This window comes from Leucoraja erinacea, chromosome 7 (assembly GCF_028641065.1).
Source record: "Leucoraja erinacea ecotype New England chromosome 7, Leri_hhj_1, whole genome shotgun sequence".
Lineage (NCBI taxonomy): Eukaryota > Metazoa > Chordata > Chondrichthyes > Rajiformes > Rajidae > Leucoraja > Leucoraja erinaceus.
Window position 1 is genome coordinate 51,057,767 of NC_073383.1, and position 15,081 is coordinate 51,072,847.

At 37.9% G+C, this 15,081-nt stretch overlaps 1 protein-coding gene across 1 annotated transcript in view; it reads right to left on the reverse strand.

The window, feature by feature from the left end:
• Positions 1-260: 260 nt before the first annotated feature.
• cfap221 (cilia and flagella associated protein 221) overlaps positions 261-15,081 on the reverse strand; it is a 117,246-nt gene continuing 102,425 nt past the window's right edge. Inside the window, exons 20-25 of the mRNA XM_055638571.1 lie at positions 14,609-14,761; positions 10,690-10,790; positions 6,970-7,065; positions 5,789-5,893; positions 2,440-2,496; positions 261-776 (exon numbers count right to left, since the gene is read on the reverse strand). Of these exons, the coding sequence (XP_055494546.1) occupies positions 650-776; positions 2,440-2,496; positions 5,789-5,893; positions 6,970-7,065; positions 10,690-10,790; positions 14,609-14,761 (639 nt within the window). The 3' untranslated portion in view covers positions 261-649. The remainder of the gene's footprint in view (positions 777-2,439; positions 2,497-5,788; positions 5,894-6,969; positions 7,066-10,689; positions 10,791-14,608; positions 14,762-15,081) is intronic.

Here is a 15,081-nt window from a genome sequence, read left to right on the forward strand (position 1 = left end):
TTTTGCCAGCTTTAAAAGGCACAGTCAGAAAGTAAATACAACCTTGCTGCATAACACACCACAGACAGCTGGACAAAACCATTGCATTACGCGAACCAGTAACTAAAAAAATTAGCGGGCAATATCCTTAATATTTTGACCTAATTACCATCAACTAGATTCAGATTCAGTAATATGAGTTCCGGTGCCAATAATATCCTTAATCTGTTGATCAATGTTTTATGTGTAAGCTTATTTTTCATTTTCTTTAAGATTCTATTAGTCTCCTACCATGGGAGATTGGAAAATCTTCACCACAAAAAGGCCCCACAGAAATAAATTGTCCTTGAGTAGAAACCTTTAAAATGAATGCTTGAAAATACAGAACTTCACAAAAATGAATAATTTGTAAATTTAATTCTAGTTTTGAGTTTATGTACAAGATTCACTCCAAATTGCAATATGGGTACATAGATTTCCTGGTATATCATAATGGCACAAACTCCATGGACAATTATACTCCATGGATAATTATACTCTTTCAACAACTTTTTAAAAAGCGATTTACGTATTAAAATGATTGTGTACGAAGCAGCACATTAGTCTTTTAAAATAAGTAAATGGATAACTGTCGTGGTTTGGAACTGCAATATACCACTGAATATCAATTTCAGTTTAGAAGCAACAACTTGTTGATACTTAAACGTTTTAGGCGCTCTATCCGCATTTGAATATTGGATCCCAGTCGGTTGTTCTGTACTTGTAGAGAAATCTCCAACTGTTCTTCTCGAATTTCCCTGAAAATATGATTACTGGTTAGCATCATGGATAAGGGAGAAAGTAGTGTAGAATCTATAGGCAACTCCTTAAAGTAACACACTAGGCTGACTTGGAAATTTATTGCTGGTCTTTTATTGCTACAGCACCCTCTCTTGGAACTTGCTGGAGTTCTGACCATATATATTCACTTCAGAAGGTCAAAAGGCAGCTTACCATCACAATACATTGACAATTAAGAATAGACATTAAACAGCGGCCCAGCCAGCCAAGAAAGAGGAATTTCCGTAGGCTGCTTTGGTAGAAGAATAGTGGAAACATTAATAACTAGCTGCAATTTTTGCCAGTTATGAAGAAAATTTAATAAAAGTTTGAGGAAATTCTAAGGTGGTGCCTCTTTAAATTTATGAGATTGCATGTTAATAGAATGGTTTGACGGAATACTGTTGAATGTTGAACACTGAACCAATCCTTTTGATTTATCACAATGAAGGTTTCATTATTTCAAATATACTATCCCCATTTTTAATACTCTACAACATATTAGTGTAGCATTTGTATCAAATAATGGAGCTTGGTTGACATCCTACATTGTTATGAATATGTGGTTGCAGCATATATCATGGAAATTACATTGGGGTCCTCCCATTATCCATTATTAACAGAAACCTCCAAAATAGCTTGCACAATTGTTTACATTAGTTGCTCCATGCTCTCTGATGATCTTCCATTTGTATTGAGGTGCAAGACGCCTGAACCACTGGGTAGATTTGACCATAAAGTCATATTTCTTATTTGGGATGAAATCAAATGGAACTACATATGACACTATGCATTCCCAAAACCTGCAAATATTGAACCGTGAATCTAATCAGATATTAGGGTGTTTTTTGTGGTTTCTCCTGTTTATCCTTACCATAGATGTTAAACAAATTTGATAAATAGAAATATTCTTTGAATTGAACTAATGCATAAAATATAATTAATAACTTTGTTTTTCCCTCATAATTGGTGAAAAGAATGAGTTTGGAAGATGCATGTGCACTGTCACAATTCAAATGCCTCACACAAATAAACTTAAATTTGTACCTACAGTATCGTATTTGCTAAAAGGTTATTTTAAACACTGCAAATTGACATATTCTCTGTTTGATTGCTCCTGACAGAGAACTGCATAGTTATCAGCCATTGATCGGGCACCACTGATTTCTCTTTTACTGTATCGACAGATTTCTTGTTTAAATTGTGTAAATAATTGTTTGTTGTCTGTTAATTTAATCGTGCTTTTTTGCAATTGTTCAGATACAAAATAATTATATTCACTAATGTATTCTTCAATCCTTTGCTTGTTGCGTGAATTTTTAACAATGTTGTAAGTAAATCATGATTTACTAATCTCCACATTTTTTAGCTCTATTTTTGTCATGATTTTCTTTCATTCTCTTGAAATTAAAATTGCAGACTTTTTTTTAAAATATCAACAATAAAAATAATTTACTGCTTATAATATCCTGGCCATGGGTGATTAAATGCTGTACTTCCCGTTTTACAAATTAAAGCCATGGATGTAAGGGCTCAGTTTTTACTGGTGTATCGGCTAAATGAAAAGATATGACATAGCCTATGAAGTTCTTGGATATTTCAAAAAAATAATTAGTTACAAACTATTTATGTAATATTTACCTTGAAGTGGGTTGAACAGGAAGCAATATTTGTGAGGCTTTAAGCTTTGCGTTTTTACTGGAGAAAAAATAAATAATTAATGTTCCTCTCAATAATGTTCAAAGAATTGCAATATCCTGTATTTTTTGCCCCCTTTTAATAAATTGTTTCAAAAATTGCTTTTAAATTAAATAAATTAGTAAGTAAAATAAGTAAGAATATGTCACATCATTTATTACAGCAAATGGCTTTAATTTTGGTCATCCGAGATGTCCTCTTTCTTCAGTAAATGTGTTTTCCCCCCCTGCTGTCGCAGATGGATCCCTTACCCACATCTCCTCTGTGACCCGTAGTTCTGCTCTCACTCCCCCTCTCCCCAGATAGATCAAGGGATAGGTCCTTGCCTTTCCCTTCACCAAGGGTGTCAAGGGTTATGGGGAGAAGACAGGAGAATGGGGTTAGGAGGGAGAGATAGATCAGCCATGATTGAATGGTGGAGTAGACTTGATGGACCGAATGGCCTAATTTTGCTTCTATTATGATCTTATGACCAGCCTCTGCATCCAACATGTCATTCACCGACAGCTCAGCCACCGTCAACGTGATCCCACCGACAGTCACACCTTCCCATCCGTTCCCTGCACAACTCCTTGGTTCACTCATCTGATAACACCCAAACCACCCCTTCCCCACTGCATCTGTAGGAGATATAACACTTGTCCCTATACCTCCTCCTTCACATACATCCAGCAAGGATCCCAGCTCTCCTTCCAGCTAAGGAAGTTCACATGTACTTTCTCTAACCTCTGCTGGTACAATGTGGTCTACTTTACATTTACAAGACCAACCATTGACCAGGCGACCGTTTTGCCAAGCACCTGTGCTTGGTCTGCCAAGGCCTGCTGGATCACCTGGTTGCAAACCACTTTAGCTCCCCTTCCCATTCCAACACTGACCTTTCTGTCCCAAGCCTTCTCCATTCCCATAATGAGTCTGCACGCAGACTAGAAGAACACCACCTCACCCGCCAGTTGGATAGCTTTTAACCTAACAGTATGACCATTGAATTCGCCAATTTTTGGTAACTGATGTACAAACACTCTCCCCCTCTTTTTTTCCTCCTCTCTTCCCTGTGCTCTTGGATGCACACCAATTTCCCCTTTTCCCTTCCCCTGTCCCCTTTGACATATTCCTTCCTCTGGCTTCACATTTCCCACCTCTTCTAACTCGACTCCATATCACACAGTTATTGTCATTGCATCTCCACCTATAATCCAACCATCTCCTAATCAAAGCTCAACTTCACCTGTATCCACCGATCAATTGCCAGGCTTTGTCCCACCCCTTCTTCCCCCTGCTACAATCAGTCTGAAGAAGAGTCCCAACCTGAAACATCACCTATCTAAGTTATCCAGAGATGCTGCCTGACCCGCTAATTTACTCCAACAGTTTGTGTTTTTTAATAACAAAACCTTGGGTGATTTGCTTTAATATGTGGTTCACTATCAGTTCTTTTTAATGCACCTGAAAGCACCTGAAAACATTTTGTTACTTTAAAGATGCTTTAGAAATGGAAATTGTTGTTGACAGCTTGCCCTGTTGAATAATGCCAAAAATGTTGGTGCATTTAATGTGCCACCTCTAGCAACCTTACATGTTATTTCTGAAAATAATAAATCTAGTTATTCAGATATAATTTATTATTGATAATTTAAGGGAGTCAGGCAGTACAGCAGCAGTGAACGTCAGTCATTTCATTCCAATTTTAGGGTTGTCTGGCATTGTGTACTTTAATGTAGACATTCCAAATCCACTGTCAATATCTTATTCCTCCTCCAACAGTGCAAAATGTTACACTACAAAGGAAAATTAGCATATTTTTATGAGCTCATTTTAAAAGATCCTTAAAATATTACCCTTTGCTCATTCAGCCTAAGTGAGAGTTTTATTGGGAAGATGTTATAACAACTGCTTTGAAACTCACTGCACCTACATAAACTAATTTTATATACATATTGCTATAAAACCCTTCCCCCATAAATATTACAATCTTGGTTCTTGGTCCTCCAAACTATTCCAAATGGAATTTAAACTGGAGATGGCGGAGGGTGGATTTAAGCAAAAAAGGGTTTTGGAGAAGAAGAGCCACCTTAAATTTAGTTGCGTCTGGTTGAGTAACTATGGTAGGATGAAGACTATTCCATGCTTTAATTGTGTGGGGGAAGAATTAATTGCTGTACACATCTGTCTTGGTAACTGGTATCTTAAATTGGATTGAATGCCCTTGGCTGCTCCTAATAGGTATGGGTTTGGTGTAGGTTTGGTAATCTATGTCGAGCTGACCATTTAACATTTTGTAAAAACAGATAAAATGGTGAGCTTTACACCTGTCTTGGAGAGGGTTCCATACCAGTGAATTCAGAAGTTTAGTAACACTCGCTTCTCTCTCATAGGTATTCGTAACAAATCGAGCTGCCTGTCTTTGGACACATTCGATGGAAGAAATGTTTCTATTTGTGTATGGATCCCATGCTGCAACTGCGTAGTCCAAATTACCATTTTACAATATTACCATTTTTCTATAACATAATTTCTGACAAAATCAAGGGTACCCTGTATATGCTCTACCTATTGTTAAGTGATTCACAAACATTAGTTAATTAAAAAAATGGGCACTTTGTATCTTGATTCGCTTTGTATGATTAACTTAATTAGATTGGTCCCTCAGCCAACTATGTTTAGTGTCCTTTAGAATATCATCAATGCCATCACTTTGTATAGTCTGTAGGTTACTTGTAATGCAAACTGTATATTTTTGTCATACAAATAGCTAGTTATCATTCAGTCAAAAATACATTAGGCATAAATAGACCAAATGGCTTCCTTAGCCTGCTCTTCCATTCAATAATTCCCCGTATCACTCACTTTCCTGCCTGATACACCTATGCCTTACTTTCCTTCAATATCCCCTGCAATTTTTTTTGTCCATGCTCTCAATCTGAATATATCTCTGAATGTTCTTCATGGCAAACTTTACATCACAGCTCACTGACATGCAGTGATAACATTAGAAGGCTCTTTTTGATTGATGTGCAATTACAAGTTAATCTTTCCTTTGGATTTCTATTCAATAACCTGATCTTCTGCAAAGGCATAGATAAAACTTGCTCGAACTTACTGAAATTAATTTCACCAACAGTTTTTTTACAATGTACCATTATTCATTGATACCAATCTTTCTTTGCATTAACTTGGTGATTAATTGGAGATCAGTCTAATAATGCAAATGTAACACCCCACCAAAACTGAATATTACCTCAAATGTTACTTGTAGCTAAGAGGAATGATATCTGTATAGGTGAATACTTACTCATCCTCTGGTTCTGGTTCAAATATTGCACTCTCTGATAATAAATGTTGGATCATTGTGAATTCAGCTTCCAACATTTCAGGTGTTAGTAACACCCCTTCAGAACTATGATGCAAAAATCAACAACTAAATCAAACATTATATTTTAAAATAAAACATACAATAATACACTTCTTATTTTATTCTGTTCTAATTTTCATCTGTATTTTAACTGCCAAGTCAAGGATAAGGACATTGCATCTGAAGATTGCGTGATATCTAATGTTTATCATTGCTTCTAGCACCATGTTTTTTTTGTAATGTTACAATCATTACCAAAGATTACCAAAGCCCTATATTGTGAATGTGAATGTCAGAATTTTTATATATAAAGACTAGAAATATTAATAGGTTGAGGTTAATGAAGCAATGTAGAAAGAAAGACATGAATGCTGGAGTAACTCAGCGAATCAGACAGCATCTCTGGAGAACATTGAAAGTTGAGGTTTTGGCAGGCTGTAATGCACCTTGTCAAAAGGCAAGGTGTTGTTCCTCAAACCTAAATTAAGTTTCATTGGAAAATTGTAGGAAAGTGAGCATTGAGGGCTCAGTGAGAATTAATGTGACAGATGACTGGAATTGTAGGGTCACACAGGCTGTATTCTGCAAAGCTGTCATTTGCATTGTGCTCTTTCTCCACTAAATCAGTTCATAATCTGACCAATGAAAACAGTGCACCACCTTGGAGGAGTGCGTAAGGTGCAAAATTCAGATAAAAAGAGTGTTTAGGGCTTTGATGTAGGGCGGAAAGGAAATGAAAAGGCTCTTGTTGATTTGCCAGCAATTGAATGGGAAGGTGCTCTGGGAGCAAATACAGGTGGTGATGGAAGATGAAAAGTGCCCCAGAGTGAAATGTTCCTTCGGAATTATGTAAAATGAGGAGTGGAGATGATGTATCTGGTGGAGGCAGGATGCCAGAAATGTTTGAATGAGTATTTGCTGTCTGATAGTTTTCTTTAAACAAACTACCTTTAGTAATTTATTTTATTTAACCCATGCCATCTGTTCTATGTTAGCCAATTGTGAATATAATTTAGTTTCCTATCCACTCTTGACATATATTAAGGTCCAAAGGACTATTTTGCCCATACATTGCAAATTAATACAAAACATAATTGTAAAGCTGTGCATTGTGAACATACCTTTCCAAGTGTGCATTATCCATGTTTTCGTTTAATTTATAATCCATTTGGAAAGGAGTATTAATGGGAAGCATATCCATTGGAAATGGATCATTCCTATATAAAAACCATGTTAAATATTCAATCATGCAAAAATACAGGTAATGCAGTTTATCACAATAATTTCCAATGTTAACCTCATAAATACCAGGACAGAATTGTTTCTAAATTAGTTACTATAAGTGGTGTGAAAATAACTGTGGCTAGGACAGTGAAAATAAAAATGCCAGACCACTATTTTTGAATACTTTTACGTAACTACTCATGGAAAATTACAAGTGTGGCTGTCTTTATTTTTTTTTGTAGATTTGTGTCTGTTTTTGGTCATTTGAAGTCTTCCATTCACTTTCAGTAAAATAATAGCAATTAACATAGAAAAGTGAAACTGTTGCACTATAGAGACATGATGTTTCGGGTCGAGACCCTGCTTTAGACTTCTTCAGACCTTTTTCAGACTTCAGAGGGTTAGAAGAAGGGTCTCAACCCGAAATGTTACCTATTCCTTCTCTCCAGAGATGCTGCTGTCCCGTTGAGTTACTCCAGCATGTTGTGCCTATCTTCAGTTTAAACCAGCATATGCAGTTCCTTCCTACACACTGTTGCACAATATCCTGCTGAATCATCAAAGCTAATTGTGTAATGGTGACAAACTGCTGAAGGAACTCAGCACATCAAGCAGCATCTGTGGGGCAAAAATAATTGACAATGTTTTGAGTCAAAACACTGCATCAAAGCTGAGAAAAGGGAGGGGAGATAGCCATCATAAAGATGAGAGGAAGCAGTGAGTCAGGATCTGGAAGCATTTGGTGAACCGAGAAGGAGTGAAGCATGTTGGATTGATCAAGCCAGGTAGTTAGGATTGCCAAGTGTCCCGTATTAGCCGGGACATCCCGTATATTGGGCTAAATTGGTTTGTCCCATATTGATCCGCCCTTGTCCCGTATTTGACTGCTACTAAACGGGTTGAGGGGACTGTCGGGTTGGAGTGTCGCGCCCGACCCCGCCTCACCTGTTCTGACATAGTGCAGCCCATGGAGTGCAGCAGCAGTGCCTCGCCCGTGGCCCCGTCGGTCGACAGCCCAGCCAGCTGTCCGACCTTTGGAATTTCGCTTACTGCCGACACCACCACCCCTCCTTCTCATGGCCGATCATTGGTTAATGAGTTGGATAGTTGGATGGGGTGCCGGACTTTGCGCGAGGTCACGTGGGTCTAAACTCCTCAGCCAGCCCACCGGCTCGGCTTTGTGTGCAGTCTAGCACCCGGGCCAACTCATCATTCACCCAGCCATGGCTGAATTGGTCAATGAATTGCCGTCGGGAATTTGTGCCTTATTTTGACTTTTTGTCACCTATTTGGGAGTGAGAAAGTTGGCAACCCTACAGGTAGTGGAGGGGGAAGAATGGAGTTAGGAGATAGAGGCATGTTAATGAAAGATGGAGGAAAACTAAATAGGATAAAAAGACAAATGGAGCCAGCAGGTAGGAGGGAAGGATGAAGATGACAGCTGTTGGAGTAGGAAATGTAGGAATGGAAATGTTACCAATGCTGGAATCTGATAATTAAGGACGATGATACTGAGAACCATTAGCGGATAAATGAATGGTAGATGGAACCAGAACCAGGTCAGGGAGAGATTGGGAGGAGCCCGAGTTAATATCCAGGTCCCCATTCCAAACTGAAATAACTTTGTTAGATATTACTGATTTGGTTTGCCTCAGGAAAATAGGTCATTAGCCTGAAAATGCATGGCAGCAGGCTAAACTTGTAAAAGGCCAGGGTCCCTTTGCAACAGTTATTTGATGTTTGGATTCTGCTTAGGTGTGATTTGGGAAAAAGGGTTTGACATGAGTATTTTTGATCATCTCTATCAATCTATTAAACACAATGTTTGGCTACAGACGTTCTGATGTCCAGCAACGTGTTCTTCGATGTAACATAATAAAGAAAAGGTAGGTCCTGCTATTCGTCTGCTGCTACTGCAGTTTGTTGCCATGTGCTATCTTCCCATCCTTTTTGAAAAGAGGGAAAAGCATTAACATTGTAAATTGTCTTTGTGAAGTGCTTGCCATGGTTGAATAGCTAGTAGTGAATATGAGGCATGTGTGTGTGGCATGTGTGTGTGTAGTATGCTTTGGGATATTTTAATATTGGGTAGGAATATTGATGGTGATTGTCATCAGATGAGAGATGGGATGTTATACACAGAGCAGTATGTGAGCACGGTTTTACATGGTATTTGTTGATAATTATACTGACTATGACCACGCAAGTCGAATCAATAACTTTATTGTGACATTGAAGGAGCATCATTTGCTGCATGAACCATCATGGTCTGTTTCTGTCTTCTGCATACAGGACCTCTCTTCAGATCTGTTTCCCCAATTAGAATATCATGGCCAATACTATATCCATGACTGTGTAGCCTGACACAGCTCCAATGACATCTTAAAATTCACCAATTATACCATTGATGTTGAACAAATAATGTGTACCAACGAGTCAGATTGATTATCTGGTTACATGGTGCCAGAACAACAATCTTGCTTTCAATGTTAGAAAGATGAAGGAACAGATTGTGGAGTTTCGGCATGTTGCCGAATACTCTATTGAACTTCTACAAGTACACGATAGACAGTAAACTGATTGGTTGCACTACAGTCTAGTTCTGATATTTGAAAGCTCAAGAACAAATGAGGTTGCAGAAAATGGTAGATATTGCAGTCCATCACAGGTATTGACATCCACAACACTGAAGGGATCTACACCTCGAATTGAGTCTGAAGAAGGGTCTCAACCCGAAACTTCACCCATTCCTTCTCTCCAGAGATGCTGCCTGTCCCACTTAGTTACTCCAGCTTTTTGTGTCTACCTTCAGTTTAAACCAGTATCTGCAGTTCCTTCCTGTACACCTCAAGAAGACACCTAATATCATCAAATATCCACACTATTTTAGTCACACTCTCTTCTTGCTGCTACGTTTGAGAAAAAGTACAGGGGCCTGAGAACTGTTACCTCCAGGTTTAAGAATAACTTTTTCCTATAGGCCATCATGTTTTTTGGCAACCATGCATAACCCTAACCACAACCCTACCTCAGCTCTGAACCAATAAGGACATTGCACAGTTATAGTTCCTCTGCACTTGTCCTACTCAAGATGAAACTTTCCATTCTAGCACATACGAGAAGTGCGCTTTCTTTAGTAAACATGGATTACCCCATTCTGTCATAGATGGACCCCTCACAACATCTCCTCTGTGTCCTGTAGTTCTGCTCTTGCTCCTCCTTCCCCCAAATTGGACCATGATAGAGTTCCCCTGGTTCTCATCTTTCACCCCACCAACCTCCGCATCCAACACGTCATCCTCCAACATTTCCGTCATCTCCAATGTGATCTCTTCACATGTCATGTCTTAATCTTTGTATGAAATGGTACTCATGAGAAATATTCAGACACGCTGGTGTAGGTTTGTGCTAAAAGCAACATCCATCAAATAATTACTTGGAATATTTCATACTAACAGCTGAAAAAACGCTATTTGTTAGAATGTAACTGGACACAATCTTGCAAAAATAGGAACCCAACATAAAAAAAAATGTTTTTGGTGTCAGTTCTTACAAATTGGTAATAGTAAAATTAAAATATTTAGTCAATGCTTCACATCGAAAGTCTTAATACATACCATTGTGGCACCCATGAGCTGGTGAAAAAGTCAGTGGCCGTCAAGGACTTAAGAGCAGCAGAGGGAAACTTCTTCCAAATCATTAAACCTTTAATTATATCCTGTTTGAAAAATAACTGCAGTTAAGATTCACTATTCAGAATTAACATAAATACATGTGAAAAGAAAAAAAGTAGTTAAAATCAAAGTCTCAGGAAGGTTCCTGACGCGAAACATCACCTATCCATTTTCTCCAGAGATCCACTGAGTTACTCATGAATTTTATGTCTATCCTTAGTTAAAATCAAATTTGATTTATTGATATTTTATTATATTATTTGGAAATAAGTGGTTTCCCATATGTAACTTCAAATCATGGAACTTCACGAGGTTCAGATTCAATGTTGATGACTCCTCTGATGTATGTGAAATTGGCTGACAGTCACAGTTATATCCACCAATTATCGGACAGTCACAGTTATGGCCACAAATCATCCACAAATATGTTAGATCCTTATTTAATCTGTCTGTGGGTTAGCTCTTTCCATTTAATCATCCTCCATTCTACCCCGACAGATATCAGATTGGGACACTGTCTCTTTTCCTAAAGTATATCAATGAGATTTTGTTTAATGATCTCCTAGGATAAGTAATGTCAGCCATGAAGATGATTATTTACTTTTCAATGCATTTAACTGAACTTTATATCACAAAATGTCATGGTGGGATTTAAATTCACAAATTCAGATTGGTAGTCTAGGCTTCTGGTTTACTAATAATAATAATAATAATAATAATAATAATAATAATAATAATAATAATATAACTTTAATTGTCATTCAGGTATACACATAGACACAGTGCACATTGAACAAAATGTTGTTGCATTGACTCTTCAAAGTAGCAGCAGAATATAACATTTATATCAGGCGATCAGTAAAAGTGCTTAGTGTGCCCATAAAAAGTGCTTCATGTGCATAGTTCTGTAAAATAGATATATAGGAAAGTTTTTAAAAGTGGGAGTGGCAATGTATAAGAAAGTTCTAGCATCGGTTTGATTGCGAGTTCAATAGTCTTATGGCCTGGGGGATAAAGCTGTTGCAGAACCTGATTGTCCCGCTCTTCATGCTGCGGTACCTCCTCCCAGAGTTCAGCAGTGTAAACAGTCCATATTGTGGGTGTGTGGGGGCTCTGGTAATGCCCTTAGCTCTTGTCAGACAGTGTTTGTAACCAATGTCCATGATGGAAGGAAGAGAAGTCCCAATGATTTTTTTCCGCTGTCCTCACCACTCTCTGAAGGCACTTCCAGTCCGCAGCTGTATAGCCGCCGCCGCACCACAGCTGGTCATGACTGATTCAATGGTGCTTCTGTAGAATGTGGTGAGGATGGGAGGGTGGAGGTGTGATCTTCTCATCCTGTGGTGAGGATGGGAGGGTGGAGGTGTGATCTTCTCATCCTGCGGAGGAAGTACAACCGCTGCTGTGCCCGTTTTACCAGAGATATGATGTTTGTAGTCCAAGTTAAGGTATCCATTATATGCACTCCCAGGAACTTGATGCTTTAAGTTATTTATGTAACAACTGTGCCCACATATAAGATATATATGTGAATGTGTGAATATATATATTTTTATTTATTTACTTTTTTTTAATCTCTAATACCAATATGAATTAAATTATTAGAACATAACGCTGCTCTGAATTTAATTTTGGTGAAAGATAGTGAAGAAGGCTGGCGTGGCTGGGTTGCATGAAATTAATGAAATGATGGTTATGAATGTCATAGAACAGTGCAGCACAATGTCATGCCAAACAAGATGCCAAATTAAACCAATTACCTCTAATATTACACATTTCATATCCCTGTAATCCCTGGAAAACAATTGCCTATCGAAAAGCATTTTAAATGCCATTATCATATCTGCCTCAACCACTACCCCTGGCAGCATGTTCCAAACACCCACCACTCACTGTATACAAATTCACCCTGCACATCTAATTTAAACTGTCCCCCATTTACCTTAAAGCTATGCCCACAGGTCTTTCACATTTTAACCATGGGAAATAGATTCTGACTGTCTACCCTATCTATGCTTCTCATTATTTTATATACTTCTATCAAGTCTCTCCTCAGCCTATAACACTCCAGCAAAGACAATCCATGTTTGTCCAACCTCTCCTTGTAGGTATTACCATTATTCCAGGCAGCATTCTGCTAAACCTCTTCTGCACCCTCTCCAACGCCTCCACATTTTTCCTGTTATGGGTGACCAGAACTGCACACAATACTCCAAATGCGGCTTAACCTCTAAAACTGCAACATGACTTTGTGACCCATATAATCATGCCCTGACCAATGAAGGCAAGTATATCATATGACTTCTTTACCACTCCATCTACGTATGTTGCCACTTTCAGAGAGCTATGGACTTGAACATCAAGTGATGTGGTTTGCAAGTTGTTCCTGTATTATGGAAAGAAGGAATAATTCAGATTCACTAGCTCTGGTAATTATGTAGTTATTTTAATATTGACCTGTCTGAAAAAGGATGATCAATTACAATCCAGCGCTTACTTTTTGCCCAGTCCTATTTCCTCCTCATCCTTCACAGCTATCATCTTACTATTATTGGGGGTAGTAACTCGTCTCCAAAAAAGGTGAAAACTTGTAGCAAGCAGCACATGCTCCACATGAACAGCCAGCCAGCATAACCAATGTGTCAACATATCCACTTAAATAGATTTCTGATGTTGAATGAATCTTATTGAAGCCTGCTGTCCATCCATGCCTATTTTCGAAGATGAATCATGTCAAGTCTAGATTTAATATCCTTTGTTAGCAAATAGCTAATTCTGTTTGATTTAGAAGTGTCACCAAACTTTGATCAACAATAAATGAAGCATAACGCTGCTAGGAAACCAAAAAGAGACGTATATTTTTGTGTATCCCATAGAGACAGCAAAGCTGAAGGACTAGTGTAAAATCATTTTTCAGGCAGGTTGATGCGGTACTGTTGATGGGGAATGTACAGTGCGTGTTAAGGCTCAACATTGCCTCTGACTCTATACAATGCTTCTTTGAGAAAACCTAGAATGTGATTTGTTATTTTTACGATCTGATCAGATACTGTGTTTAATGCATTTGAACCTGCACGTCTACATCTCCCTACTTCCTCACAGCACAAACTCACTTCCATTTGGAATTTAGCTGTTCGCACCTTGTATTTGTATTTAAATTGTTTTAGTTTTGCATATAGTTACAAAAACATTGTGATCATCATTTTCTAAAGGACAGGTGCTACCACTAACAGTGATCATAGATCACTCCAGAGTCTTCTTAAACTTCATTCTTTCAGCCATTCGTCAATAATGTTCCAAATGGAAGTGGCATGAGAGTTCAAAACAGGGCTATCATCTTCATTACCAACATTTCATACAATGCATATTCCAGAAAATATTTCTTGCAATAACATCTTTACTGTACCAAGTGTGTGTATTACCAGAAAAAAATGTAACGGTAAAGATCTATGTTATTAGTATTACTATCCTTTATAATGACTATTATTTTCATACCTTTCTGAAGGCCATGTGGTTATTTGAGCAATGCAAATAAAGCTTACTCTCCAAAATGGGATCAATAAACTAACAATTGGGCTGGTGTTAATAATACAATACAAAGTTGATGCGATTCAAAATCACAGTGGAAAAGAAAATTATCCCTGCTCGGCTATCCAAAGGTAGCTTCTATTATAGATGAGGTTGATCCCAGCTCTCTTGATTCCACATTCTTGAATAGGACTCGTGCACAATAATAACCTACATATAGGAGACCTGATTTTCTTTTTTTTCCCCATGGTTTAATTTGATAGGCTAATATTATCTAAAGAAGTAAGATTGAAAATGTAATTCAAAAACAAATAAAATTATCACAAATCCTTACATCTCTATCAAGAAATTTCTTCTGAGTGCTTGCAAACTTGCTTCCGTCTTTGCTGTCTATGATGTATCTTGGCAAAGGACAAAGGTGAAATTCCAGATCTGTTTCAGCGAACGAAAGAGGTGACTTAAATGTACAAAGGTCAGGAACAAGGTTCTAGCAAAAGATAGGGTTAAAATTATACATATTAATTATTGAAATCTAAGTTTAATTGTCTGTACTTTATCTTCATTCAGAGCAATATCCACAGCAATCCACAGCAAACAGGAAGAAGCAGGGAAATTGTGATTTTCACTGCATGAAGTTTACCAGCATGTTGCAGACTTCACAGTTTCTAGCACTCTTTGGAAATCCCCCTCTCAGCTTGCAGTTTCCCTATTAATAATTATCCTCTGTCCTATGTTCTGCATTGGACCTTGGCAATATTTCACAAGTTGGTCCCCTTTTCATCCACTTCTGTGTATCTTCCTAAAAAA